At 54.3% G+C, this 14,183-nt stretch overlaps 1 protein-coding gene across 2 annotated transcripts in view; it reads left to right on the forward strand.

The window, feature by feature from the left end:
* GTF2IRD1 (GTF2I repeat domain containing 1) overlaps positions 1-14,183 on the forward strand; it is a gene marked incomplete at both ends in the record, with an annotated part of 67,636 nt that overhangs the window by 53,110 nt on the left and 343 nt on the right. For both annotated transcript variants that reach the window (XM_080703002.1, XM_080703003.1), the window contains 4 exons: positions 10,044-10,121; positions 10,243-10,435; positions 11,832-11,869; positions 12,310-12,443. In XM_080703002.1, coding sequence (XP_080559128.1) covers positions 10,044-10,121; positions 10,243-10,435; positions 11,832-11,869; positions 12,310-12,443 — 443 coding nt within the window. The remainder of the gene's footprint in view (positions 1-10,043; positions 10,122-10,242; positions 10,436-11,831; positions 11,870-12,309; positions 12,444-14,183) is intronic.

Genomic DNA, 14,183 nt, shown 5'->3' on the forward strand with positions numbered 1-14,183 from the left:
CTCCCAGACCAGGGTGCCAGGGGACCCCAAGGCAGAGCAGAGCCGCCACTTCCTGCGTGACCCCAGCAGGTCAGTTTGCTTTGCTGCCTGGGCCTCAGTTTTCCTCCCTATAAAATGAGAGAGTCGCTGCACCACGTCGGCCTCGCTGGGGCACACGGCCAAGGCCGGGGGGTGAGGGGGGGCCTTCCTGCCCAGGAGTGGGAGGTGGAGAGGCCGAACAGGCCTGAGCCGGGAAGGCCCGAGGCCTGGCTTTGCAGGGTGGAGGACACCATGCAGACCCGGCCTTGGCAAGCTTGCACCGATGGCCCCGTGGCTACTGAGGAAAGCAGATAAGACACTCCAATCGCATCCCCACCCCACCCTCAGCATCTTCTGGGATCCCATTTGCAGGGGGCACAGGTGGTTGAATTGCCCGCGGTGCTGCTAGGTCTCCCTCTGTGTAAGGCGGGCTTCCTGGAGAAGGGCCAGGATCGAGGCCTAGATGCCAGGGTGGGGTTGATGTCAGAGCACTGGGGGGTAGGAGGAGTGGCTGGACAGGAGCAGGAGCAGGGACAGGCCGCTTCTCCCCCCTTGGGAATTTATTCTGCCATTTCTGATCTCTGTGGTCTTGGAGAAGTTAATTTACTACCTGGGATCTGGAAGAGCTAACTTACGCTACCTTACTTGGATAAGTTAACTTGTCTCCGGTCTGAGGTTGGATAAATTAACTCACTGTCTCTGGGCTCTAAGGAACAGAGACACCCTCTGTGTTCTCTCCTGCCCTTCTCCCTCCCGCAGCCTGAGACCCCGTCACTTCTTTGTCCCCAGTCACACACACACTCAGTCACTCAGTCACACACACACTCACAGCTTTGGGCTCCGCATCCCTCCCCGCCTCCCCCGCCCCTCTCCACTCTGCCGGCTCCCTCCTGCTCTTGAGAGCTCAAAATAAAAACGTCCTTTCTCGGGTTTCTAAAGATATCATGATTCCAGCGCCAGCCACATGTTTCCCCTCTTAATTATCTCTGCCTTTCTTTGTTAATTAGGCTCCAGTAATGATCCCCCTTCTGCCTTCCCGGGAGGAGCTGGCATCTGCTGGGCGGGGCTCGCAGGCCTCTGTGGGCAGACAGCCGCCCCGCTGCCGCCGGCCTGGAGTTGGCCCAGGGCCACCTTTCTTCTGCCTCCACAGAGTGGGCCGTGGAACCGAGGAGTGGTGGGGAGACCCTGCCCCGGGCCCGTGGAGAATGGGACCCTCGAGATTCTCAGGTTTTTAGACAGGGGCTCCAGAGCCCCCAGAAGGGAGCGGTTGGGGATTCTAGACGCTTCTGTAACATTCCAGAAAGCCTAACAGAAACTGCTTCCCCGTCTGAGACCACCCAAGCTGACGGGAACAGCCAGGGCCTTTATTTGGCCAGACTGAGATCAGTCCTGGGGTCACCAGGCACCTGGCCCTGAGCAGAAGCTCTCACTGGGGAATGCCTGCGTCTGGGCCACAGGGGGTGGGTGGGGCACTGGGTCAGCCCAGGCCTCTGGTTTATTGAATAGGGGTCAGGAGACAGTTGACAGGGGGATGGAGGGCATGCTGCCCTGGTTAGTTCTCTAAGCCTTTGCACCACAGGGACGGGACAGCACAGCGGGGGGGGGGGGGGTGTCAGGGTTTCATAAGAACAGGGCTGTGTAGTTAGGTGGCATCTGGACCAGGTACTGACTGGGCTTTGATCAACAACCAGTTTCAAAACAAAACAAAAAAATCCTGCTTCGTGGAGCAGACATCCCCATCTGGTGGGGATAGAGAGAATAAACACAAAGTATGAAGTGCTTTAAGTGTGAGTGTGGAGGAGAGGAGAGGCCTCGCAGCAGGCGGTTAGTCTTTGGTTTGCAGCACTGGGTTGAGCCCGGGGCCTCATGCATGCAGACAAGCGCTGTACCGTGAGCCCCAGCCCTAGACTGGGGGTGGTAACCGAGGAGAGGCCTGAAGGAGGTGGTGCTGAGCCAGGGGGCGGTGAAGGGTGTAGAAGACCGAGAAAACAGCAGTCAAAAAGGCCCTGGGGTCACCTGCCAGGGGGTCGGAGGCAAGTGGTTGGAGGTGAGCGGAAATGGGGAGGGATGACTTCACGTGGCCAGATAAGGGCGCCAGCTTGCTCTGAGCCGGGCGGGGATCGGATCCGACTTCTGTTTTAGAGGATGCCTCTGGCTGTGGGATTGCGGTTGGGCTGGGTGGCACTGGAAGAGGCTGTAATAACAGAGCCAAGGCCCACTGGCAGTGGTGAGGCGCAGTCTCTGACTCTGGGTATATTTGTAGCTCAGGCCAAGAGAATTTGCTGATGTGGGCAGTGAGAGGGAGAGGAGCCAGGTGTGACCTCAGTGATGGGGGCCGCGCCTCGGGCAGAACAGGGTGCTGTTAGCAGAGTCAGTGAAGACGCAGGGGGAGCTGGTTGGGAAGGTGGGGAGTACCAGACGCTTAGACTGTGGTGCATTCGGCCCGGGGCGTCGTCCGGTAAGTGTTCAGTACAGAGTCGGGACTCAGGGGAGTGGTCCAGGCTTAAGGTATAATTTTGAGAATCATGAGCTTATGATTAGTGTTTAAAGACTGAAAACAGAATGAGATCATCTGGGTATAAGTAGATCCCAGGGCCCAGAGACACGGCTGGGTGTCTGCCAGGGAACTCAGGCTCAGACACAGAGCAGTGGTGGCATCACAGCAGGACTCAGGCTCTTTGGGACCGAGCGGAAGATGGCCTTGATAGACACAGCACCTTATACGGGGTTACAGGTGCGCCCAATCTGGGGGCAGGCAGGAGGAGATTTTACCCTGCCATGTTTGGTGACATTGAAGAGCCCCGAGTCCTCATCTGCTGCTTGGAGCCGGGCTGGTTTCCCAAGACCACTTGAGTAGGTAGTGGCAAGGCAGGTAAACTTGGGAAACATAAGCCAGGTAGGGTGGTGCCTGTGGTCCCAGCTACTTGGGAGGTTGAAGCAGAAATTCCTTAAGCCCAGGAATTTGGGCCAGCCTGGGCAATACAACAAGACTTCATGTCAAAAAAAAAAAAAAAGCAGTGGGGCGGAGGGGGGTGTTGTTTGGCAAGGAAGTAGAATGGGTTTTGTTCCATTGACAGCAGAGAGCCTTTGACAAGTTTTTAACCAAGGCATAGCCAGGCACCACAGCACACACCTATAATCCCAATCCTGGGGAAGCTGAGACCGGATCACAGGTTAAAGGCCAGTGTACAGTGACTTAGCAAGACCTTGTTTCAAAATAAAAGGACTGGGGATGGAGCTCAAAAGTTGCGGAGGATCTTGCTAAATTGCTGAGGCTGGCCGGGCGTGGTGGCGCACCCTTGTAATCCCCCTCGCTTGGGAGGCAGAGACAGGAGGATTGCGCAGGTTCGAAGCCAGCTGCACTGGCTTAAGAGACCCTGTTTCAAAATAAAAAATATATTTAAAAAATAGTTTTGGGAGTGTAGCCCGGAGGTAGAAGGGCTTCCAGGAACCCCAGTACCACCAAAATAAAAAATAAAAATAAATAAATTGCTGCGGCTGTCCTCTAACCTCTGATCCTATCTCAGCCTCCCAAGTACTGGGATTACAGACATGTGCCCCCCACGCCCAGATGAACTTAATTTATTATCCAAGAAAGAGACAGAGCAGAACGTATTTTTTGTGTATAGAGGAGGAAGGTACTGTGGCTTGAACCCAGGGCATTCTACCTCTGAGCCACCTCCCCAGCCCTATTTTATTTTTTTTATTTTGAAACAGGTTCTCACTAAATTGCTGAGGCTGGCTGCTAACCTGCGATCCGCTTTCCAACTGCTGGGATTACAGGTGTGGGCCGCCACGCCCGGCTAAACTTAACTTTTTACCCAGGAAAAGAGGCAGAGCAAGCTGCAGGGCTAGAGGTCACACATCCACACCTGCCCTCTCAGGAGAGTGACCTCCACCCCTGCCTGAAGTAGCCTATTCCGCCAGCGTGGGAACACCCCAGGGATGGCTGCGCTCTGTTCTGGAGGGCCAGGCACACTGGAGTCTCCTGGACTCCTGGGCGCTGGGGCTCAGGCCTGGCAGAGGGAAGGGGTGCCAGGAGAAGGAATGTAGTCCACCCTTGCCCGCCTCCCTCGGCAGCTCTTGCCCTGCCCTGGCTGCCTTCCAGCGACTGACAAGCCTGGCCAAGAAAGGCTCCGTCTGCACCAGGCCTCAGACGAGAGAGGAGGGACCAAGGCTACTCGGCCTCTTAAACTTGGTAGAGGAGGAGCAGGTTAGCGGTTACCCCAGACATCGCCCCAACCCGTTGCTTTTGTTTTGTTCTGTTGGTGCTAGGTGGAACTCAGGGACATTCTACCTCCAAGCTACACCCCCAGCCCATTTTATTTTTTTGTTTTGAAACAGGATCTTACTAAGTTGCAAAGGGTCTCACTAAGTTGCCGGGGCTGGCCGCGAGCCTGCAATCCTCCCATCTCAGCCTCCCAGGTACTGAGATTACAGGTGTGCGCCACCACGCCCGGCTGCAGCCGGCACAACTGGCCGTGACTTAATCACTGTGATTAAATCAGCGAGGTTGTCTTTTTTCCCCCTTAGGCAAATTTCAGTTGATCCTCAGGCTAACAGACAGCAGATTAGAAAGAACTAGATGTGAGGCTCCTGGACAGACAGCCCTACATTAGTGACACCAAAAACCAGCAGGAGCAGGAAGAGGCAAAAGTGCCCCATACCCGGGAAGGGTGTCTGTCACCACCCAGGGGAAGCAGGTAGCAGGACAGACAAGTGGATTTTGGTTTTGAACCCAGGGGTGCTCTACCTCCAAGCTACACCCCCCCCCCCGCCCTTTTTATTTTTTTTTTTATTTTGAAACAGTCTTGCAAAGTTCCTCCTGTCTCAGCCTCCTAAACACTGAGATTACAGGCAAGTGCCACCACACCCATACTGGGAGACAAGTTTGGCCAGACTTTCTGGAAGGCTCTCAGGAGCCGCTGGAACCCCTCCCACACATGTGTGCTTAATAGAAAATCAGCCATTGCTACCTTTTAGAAACTGTTGTGTCCTGAATGGATAAAACCAGCCCAAGAAACTTAAGAGAAATAAGTTCGGATATTTTTACAGATATACCTAGAAAGAGGTATATCTGTAAAATTTAATTTTCCTGAGACTACAAGAAAATTGAGACGTAAAACTAGTAATGACAGTGACAACTTTTGATTGTGGGAAGGAGGAACATTAAAAAAAAATTTTTTTTTTAAAAGCCGGGCATGGTGGCGCACACTTATAATCCCAGCGCTTAGGAGGCTGAGACAGGAGGATTGCACAGGTTTGAAGCCAGCCTCAGCTACTGAGTGAGGCTCTCAACAACTTAGTGAGACCCTGTTTTCAAATAAAGTATAAAAAAAGATCTGCTGAGAGTGTAGCCCAGAGGTAGAAAAGCCCCTGGGTTCCACCCCCAGTACTACAAAAAAAATTTTTTTTAATTTATTTTGGTACTGGGGATTGAGCCTTGAGCATTCTACATCTGAGGTATACCCCTAGCTGTGTTTGTTTGTTTGTTTGTTTGTTTGTTTGTTACTAGGGATTGAACTTGGGGGCATTCTACCTGTGACTACACCCACAGCCCTTTTTATTACTTGTTTGGAAACGATCATGTCTCACTAGGTGGCTGAGGGCCTCTGTTGCAGATGTCTCCTCAGACCTGCAATTCTGTCTCAGCCTCCTGAGTCACTGGGCTCACTCCCTACTCTACACCTAAGGAGGGAGTGACTGGGACTTGGCCAAGGTCACAAGTTCACAACAGAGACAGGGTTTGCTGCCAGGCAGCTAGAGTCTGGGAGCCCGAGGGGCTTCTGTCCACAGCCCCGCCAGGCCTCTGTGCTGTGCCCGCCCCAGGTGGTGGGTGTCCCAGCAGCTCTCTGGCCACTGCCTGATCTTAGCTTTGCCTGTGAGGCGACCAGACCTGCCAGGGCCACCCTGCCCAGCCAGAGCCAAGGCCACCACTGCCCACAGCAGCCTCCCCGGGGGAGAGGCTCCCTACATCTACAGTGTGTGACGGTGGTGACCAGGGCCTGCACTGGCTGAGGCTGAATTCGTGAGAGAAGGGCCTCTCACAGCCATGCAGGACACTGACTGTGCTAAGTTAGCCTGGATCACAGCTTTCCCCGGGGGCTGACCAGAGTACATGGGCAGCCGCCTCACAGACAGTGGCCACAGCTCAGGGAAGGCCACGTGGGCAGGCCTGTGCCTCGCAGAGCCCACAGCAGTGTGTCCAGTGTTGCCCTCCCCTCACAGGCAGGGCAGGGCAGGGCAGGGCACAAACCCAGGGCAGGTCCTGGATTTGGAGAGCAGCCTTCACCTGTGGTCAGGCTTCCTGCCCAGAGTAGAACCCTCCTTTGCCCGCTCAGCTCAAGGAGCAGCTTCAAGTCCCCAGAACTGCAGGGCCTCTCTCCCCTCCCGGCCCCTCACCCCAGAGTCCCCCTGCCCCATTTGCTGCAAAACCTATCCTGTAAGAAAAAGGTAGCCAGATGCGATGGCACACACCTGTCATCCCAGCCACGCGAGAGGCTGAGGCAGAAGCATCACAGAATTGAGGTCTCAGCAACTTAGCGAGACTGTGTCTCAAAATAAAAAGTGAAAAAGGGCTGGGGATGTAGCTCAGTGGTAGAACTAGCATGCGCGAGGCTCGGGGTTCAGCCCAAAGGTACGGCAAGAAGCAAGGAAGGGAGGGAGGGAGAAAGGAGGGACTAAGTAAAAACACAACACAGAAGCAGAAGGAACCACAGACAGCTGCAGAGAAATTTGGACATCATGTCCAAATTTGGAAAATGTGCTGTGGACCCAGCAAGCAGACCATTGGTTGTTAAGATTATCATCAGCTGGGTGCACGCTTGTAATCCTAGTACTTGGGAGGCTGAGACAGAAGGATCGAAGGTTCACAGCCAGCCTCAGCAACTTGTGAGGCCCTCCACAACTTCCTAAGACCTTGTTTCAAAATAAAGAATAAAGCTGGGCGTGGTGGCGCACGCTTGTAATATCAGTACTTGGGAGGCTAAGACAGGATGATTGCACAGGTTCGAAGCCAGACTCAGCTACTTAGTGAGGCTCTCAGCAACTTAGTGAGACCCTGTTTCCAAATAAAATATAAAATAGGGCAGGGGGTGTAGCCCAGAGGTAGAAAGTCCCTGGGTTCTAACCCCTAGTACCACAAAAATAAATAAATTTTAAAAGGGGAGCTGAGGGGCATAGCTCGGGGGTAGAATGCTCCCATGTTCATCCGCAGCCCCAAAAAAGAAAACCTCTTGGCACGATTCACAAAGGTGATTCACTCATGGTGAGGCAGGGAACTTCTTGCCTCTCACAGCTGGTCCTAGTGACGAGCCCAGCCTGCAGAGGAGACTGCAGTTGAGAGCTCCGGGTCACCTCTGGGAAGGGCTAGGCCACATGCTCTGATGGGCTGCTGCATGGCACTGGCCAGGCCAGATCAGCGGTGATCACTGTCTCCTGCCTCAGACCAGGTGCTCTGCAGGCTGCGAGGGCAGAGGTGTCACCTGTACCCTGCTGTCCCCCAGGGCACAGCACCATGTCCAGATGCATTTGTGCCCTAGAAATGTCTGTCCAGGAAATAAATAACACAAGCCCAGGTTTCTGCCTCAAAGGTCTGTGCCCTCCACAGCCTGGCATCACCTTCCCCATGGCAGGGACAGTGTGAGGCCCGGGTCTCTCCTGTGTTCACACTAGCAAGGGGGCCACCAGGGGGTGTGCCTTGCAGACGCCCTGTGCGCACAGAGACTGATGTGCCTGTCCTGGTCCAGTGGACAAGGTGACCTTAGCTCACTGTGTCTCGTCGTTAAGGTTTCTGCCCACTTCTCTCAGTGCAGCTGGCTTTGCCCGGCACCGGCATGGCATCCTCCTCTGCCCTGAGTAAAAAAAAAGGCAACGATCCAGGCATGGTGGTGCACACCTGTAACCCCGGGACCTGGGAGGCTGAGACAGGAGGATCACAGACTCAAGAACAGCCTCAGTAATGCAGTGAGACCCCAGCAACCTAGCAAGATGCTATTTCAAAACTAATTAATTAATTGAAAGTAGGGGGGCAGGGGTGTAGCTTAGAGGTAGAATACCCCTGACTTCAATCTCCAGTACTACTCAACAACAACAAAAGGGACAAAAAAAACCAATCACAAAGACATGGAATTATGGGCTGGCAGAACAACAGATTGACAGGAAAAGAGCTTAAATATCAGTCCTCGGGTCTAAGGGTGTAGCTCAGTGGTACAGTGCGTGCTTAGCATGTATGAGGCCCTGGGTTCCATCCCCAGCACCAAAAATAAAATAAAAAGATTGGTCTTTTTTTTTTTTTTTTTTCTCTCTCTCTTCTACTGATAAAGAAACTGAGGCTTCAGGAAACGCAAGGGTTTTAGTAGAGTGGAAAGACCTAAGGCTTTGCGGTCAGGCAGATAGAGGATTCCTGGCACTTCAGAGATGTGTGACCTTGAACAAATCACTTAACCTCTCTGAGTCTCTGCATCTTGGCTGTGGTGAGGGTAACCGTCAGCGGGCCTGGGAAGGCCGCCAGCAGTGTCTGGCCCACACTGGCTTGCAGTCCAGGCTGTCTTTCCCTGTCCGGTGGGTGCCGCTGAGCCTGCCACCCCAGGAATTGCCTGGGGACAGACGGAGAGTGCCAACTGCAGGCTCCAGGAGTTGCCCTTTGGCCCAGAGCTCCATCACAGTTGTCTGCCCCAGATCTGGAGAAAGGGTCACATTGATTTTTGCCGCGTCTGGGTCCTGAAGGCCACGTGGAAGGGCTGTGAGGGGTGCATGGGAAGGAGGAGGGTCTGTGGGTGCTGGGCATGGGGTCTTGGTGCAGCTGTGCAGGGCACGATTCCCTGAGATGGGCGCATGGGAGGAGGAGGATTCTGAGCGCCTGGCATTGACAGCAGGCCCCAGAAGGCCCAGGGGGTTGACAGGCAGGGGCCGTGGGGGGCTCAGTAGAGCAGGTGTCCCAGCGTGTGGGAAGTATTCCACACACGCCTCCCTGGGTGCACACAGGAAGGCCGGGCCCCTCAAGGAGGGTCTGACAGGCAGGCAGGGTCTGTGGAGTCTGAGCACGCTGGGAGATGCGGCTCACAGCTGGCCTCCTAACCAGCACTGAGTTTGCAAGGTCAAAACAGGAATTGTTTCGTTCCAAAGACCTGCTCTGTCTGCTCTGTACCCATGGCCTCAGCCCTGGCTCCCTGCCACCTATAAGCTCTCCCCTATAGCCAAACATTCCCCATCAGGCAGCTTCCTGTTTGATGACACAAACTGCCCTACCCCGCCCCTGGGCATGAGCTCTGCCCCAGACCCCTCTGCAGCCCAGGCCCCCCCAGCCTCTCCCAATGCAGGCCCAGTGTCCAGGGAAGGCTGAGCCCAGCGGCTCCCCTAGGCCAAAGAGGCAGTGAGGGGTGAACTTCAGGCCCAAGTAGCCGGTGACACGGTACAGGCTGCCCTAGGTACTCAGCCAGGAACACGCGCAGCCCCCCAGACGCAGCTCCCCCACTCACAGGCCCAGGATGCAAGGCAGCCGTGGCGGGTCCCAAGCAGCCCAGCAGCCGAGTCTACTGATCCCTGTAGCGCCCAGGTCACCTTTCCCTGTGGCGCCCCAGTGCAGCCACATCAGAATGCATGAGCTGTCTCCCGGCCTGTCTTTCCTGGCCGGTCCTCAGCTCCTGCCTGCCTGTCCAGGGCCCTTTTAATCCTCCTGCTTTCCTGAGGGGGGCTCTGCAGACTTGCAGATGTGCTGAGCACCCTGATTCACGGCCCATGTAACCTCCTAAGCATCTGCCATCACGCTTGGGAGGCTGTGAAGAGGTGACGCCCCACGGGCTCTGTGAAGAGGTGATACCCCACAATCTTCTTCACTTGGGGTGCTCTGTGACTGACCGGGGACGTATGCTGGAGTTGCTGTTCAGGAATTGTGGGATGGATGGATGGATGGATGGACCGACAACTGAGGGCAGAAACCAGGGGAGTGGGCAGGAGAGACCCTCCAGGTCAGGAACGGCGCATGGGAGAAGCCCCTGTGGGCTCACCTTGTCTTCCTCCCGCAGATGAGGACGATGCCAACAGACTTGGGGAGAAGGTGATCCTCCGCGAGCAGGTGAAGGAGCTCTTCAACGAGAAATACGGTCAGTGCCACCAGCGGCCGGGCGTGGGTCTGTGGGGCCAGCCGTCCTGGCGACCGTTCCCTCTGCAGCCAGCCTGGCCTGCTCACTCCCTCCCCTCTTTCTGGTTCCCTGCGCCCCCCAGGCGAGGCTCTGGGCCTGAACCGGCCTGTGCTGGTCCCCTACAAACTGATTAGAGACAGCCCGGATGCCGTCGAGGTCACGGGTCTGCCCGACGACATCCCTTTTCGGAACCCTAACACCTATGACATCCACCGGCTGGAGAAGATCCTGAAGGCCCGGGAGCACGTCCGCATGGTCATCATCAACCAGCTCCCGTAAGTGCCTGCGCCGGATGGGGACAGCGTGGGCGAGGCCGTGGGAGATGGTGCCCTGGATCCAGCAGGGGAGTCATCGAGGCTGACCCAGCCAGAAAATCTCTGATCCGAAAGTCTAAAAGCCAAAACTGTTTAAGCATCACATCAGCTCTCAAAAGTATCAGGGAAAGCCGGGGACGGAGGCTCACGCTCGTAACCCCAGCATTCGGGAGGCTGAGACAGGAGGATCAAGGTTCGCAGACAGCCTCAGCTACTTAGGCCCTCTGCAACTCACTAAGACCCTGTTTCAAAAATAAAGAATAAAAAATAAGGGGGGGGGTATACCTCGGAGATAGAATGCCCCTGGGTTCCATACCCAGTACCGCAAAACAATAAATAAAAAAAAATAAAAGAGTAACAGGGGGCCAGGTGTGGTAGTACACACTTGTAATCCCAGTACTTCGGAGGCTGAGACAGGAGGATCACAGGTTCGCAGCCAGCCTTAGCAACTTAGTGAGACCCTGTTTCCAAATAAAATAAATAAATAAAATAGGGCTGGGTGTGGTTCAGAAGTGGATGCCCCTGGGTTCCATTCCCAGTACCATTTAAAAAAAAAAAAGAAGAATCAGTGGCCAGGCATGGTAGTACATGCCTATAATACTTGGGATGCTAAAACAGGAGATGTACTTGGAGGGTTGGGGTGTTGCAGGTTCAAGGCTAGCCTCAGTGATTTAGCAAGATCTCAGTAACTTAGCAAGACCCTGTTTAAAGATAAAAAGCCAGAAGCCAGGCATGGTGGCTGGCTTGTAATCCCAGCACTTGGGAGGCTGAGACAGGAAGATTGCAGGTTTGCAGACAGCCTCAGCTACTTAGTGAGGCCCTTTGCAACTTAGTGAGACCCTGTTTCAAAAATAATGAATAAAAAATAGGGACGGGGATGTAGCCTGAAGGTAGAATGCCCTTGGCATTCAATCCCCAGTCCCACCAACACAAGAGAAAAAGAAAGGAGGGAAGGTTTGTTTTAGCTCACAGTTTCAGAGATCTCGGCCCTGGTCCCTGTTGCTTTGGGCCTGTGGTAGCCCAGCACATCATGGCGGGCTCTGCTCGCCTGGTGGCAGCTGGGTAGCGAAGAGGGAGAAGAGGCCAGGGTCCCACTCTCCCCACCAAGGCCACGCCCCCAGTGACCTGGCTTCCTCCTAAAGACTCTGCTGCCTCCAGGTAACACCGCAGGCCAGAGAGCAAGCCTTCAGTGCATGGGTCTCTAAGGGACATTTGAGATCCAGAGTGTAGCAGGGTCTTACCCGGCTCCGGCCACAGCAGCAGCATCTCATCTCAAGAGAGAGGTTGCCCATATCCCAGCAACAGGAGGAGAAGAGAACCGTGTTTTCTAACTGCCACCTTCTTTCTTTTTTTTCAGACCTTTTGGAGAAGTCAGCAATGATGCCAAGGTGCCAGGTGAGTTGAAGGCTGAAGGGGCCACTGGGTCTCGCCATCTTCCAGACCTTGTTCACCTCCCCAGGAAGGCTCTGGGCCATTAGGGAACTTTCCAGATCCAAGGCTGCCCTGAGCCCCGGCCCTCTAAGCTTGCAGGGCGGGCTCTGGGAGCCCTGGGGAGGGGGCTGGGGAAGCAGGCCGGCTGGCATAGGGAGGCCATAAAGAGGACCTGGAGATCCAGCATCAGCAGAGGTGGCAGGTGAGCGAGCCAGAGGTGGGCGATTGGTGCTTGTGCCAGGTTAGGGAAGGAGGCAGGTGGGTCTGGCCACCACGGGGTCAGGAGTCTCTGGTGCTGAGAAGAGGACTTCTAGGTTAAAAGCAAAGCTGTTCTTCAGGGAGGCTGAGGGGCCGAGACAGAACGGCTCCCCATGTCTGGCCTCAGCAACCCTTTTTCCCACCAGCCAAAGATAGCAGCATTCCCAAGCGCAAGAGAAAGCGGGTGTCTGAAGGAAATTCGGTCTCCTCCTCCGCGTCTTCCTCCTCCTCCTCCTCTAACCCGGAGTCTGTGGCATCCACCAACCAGATCTCACTTGTGGTAAAGTTGTGCAGATCCGGCCTCCTGGCAGGGCTGCCTGCTCCAGGATGTGGGGCTGGGGTTCAGGGAGGCCCTGGGCTCTGAGCGGGGCTTGCCAGCCTCTGGGGTGCAGCCACGGCTGCCTGTCCTGCCCACAAGATAGTCCCTTCTGTTGGGTGCTCACAGGACAGACCCAGGGTCTGTGCTCCGAGTCCCGGCACGGCTCCTCTCGGCGTGAGTGATACCCACGCCGCAGAGGACACCAGGAGGCTGAGGGTAGGTTGACCCGTGTTGGACAGAGAACCCACCTCCCAGGCTCCATCTGTTCTGCCATATTGCAAGATTAGGTCTCCCTGCTGGAGAGAGGTCTTTATGAGGGACACGCCCCAGAGAGGTCTTTCTGATTTCAAGATACTAAATAAACTTTGAAATCCTGAGTCCAGCTGGGCGTGGTGGCGCATGCTTGTAATCCCCACGCTTGGGAGGCAGAGACAGGAGGATCGCGCAGGTTCGAAGCCATCCGCGCACGCTGGCTTAGGAGACCCTGTTTCCAAATAAAAATGTAAAAATAGGTCTAGGAGTGTAGCCCGGAGGTAGAAGGGCTTCCAGGAACCCCAGTACCACCAAAAAAAAAAAAAAAAAAAAATGAAATCCTGAGTCCAGCCAGGTATGGTGGCATGCACCTGTAATCCCAGTACTTGGGAGGCTCAGGCAGGAAGATCGCAGGTTCAAGGCCGGCCTCAGCAATTTAGTGAGATCCTGTCTCACAATGTAAAAAGGGCTATGGATGTAGCTTGGAGGTAGAATGCCCCTGAGATCTGTCCCCAGTACCAAAAAAAGAGAAATCTTGACTATGAATGGGGAGAATATTTTAAAACATTTGGAAAATGATTTTAGAACCAGGCGTGGTGGCACATGCTTGTAAATCCCAGTACTTGGGAGGCTGAAACAGGAAGATCTCAGGTTCATGGCCAACCTCAACTACTTTTGAGGCCCTCCGCTACTTAGTGAGACCCTGTTTCAAAATAAAGAATAAAAGCCAGGCGTGGTGGCGCACACTTGGAATCCCAGCATTTGGGAGGCTGAGACTAGAGGATGGCAGTTCGAGGATAGCCTCAGGTACTTAGTGAGGCCCTCTGCAATTTAGTGAGACCCTGTTTCAAAACAAAAAATAAAAATAGGGAAAGGTGTGTAGCCTGGAAGTCGAATGCCCCTGGGTTCCATTCCCCAGACACACAAAAATGATAATAATAATAATAAATAAATAAAGACTAAAGCTGCGTGTGGTGGCTCACGCTTATAATTCCAGTACTTGGGAGGCTGAGACAGGAGGATCACGGTTTTCCAGACAGCCTCAGCTACTTAGTGAGGCCCTCCACAACTTAGTGAGACCTTGTTTTAAAATAAAGAATAAAAAATAGGGTGGGGATGTAGCTCAGAGGTAGAATGCCCCTGGGTTCAGTCACCAGTACTGCAAAAAAAAAGAAAAAAAGAAAGAAGGAAAGAAGGACAAACAAAATAGAGCTGGGAGTGTAGCTTGGAGGTATAATGCCCCTGGGTTCCATCCCCAGTGCCACAAAAAAAATAATAATAATAATTTTAGGATTTGCCTCTTAACCATGTCTCCCTTAACCCTTCCCTAGAGACCCCAAAGCTCAGACTTAGCCTTCATCCCTGCCCTGGTATGTGTGTGCCCAGAGTTCCTACCTCCTTGCGCCCCCTAGAGTTTCCTTTGGAATATGAGGCTGAGTTTGGGGGCGC

Source organism: Muscardinus avellanarius (genome assembly GCF_963383645.1).
Source record: "Muscardinus avellanarius genome assembly, chromosome: 10".
NCBI lineage: Eukaryota > Metazoa > Chordata > Mammalia > Rodentia > Gliridae > Muscardinus > Muscardinus avellanarius.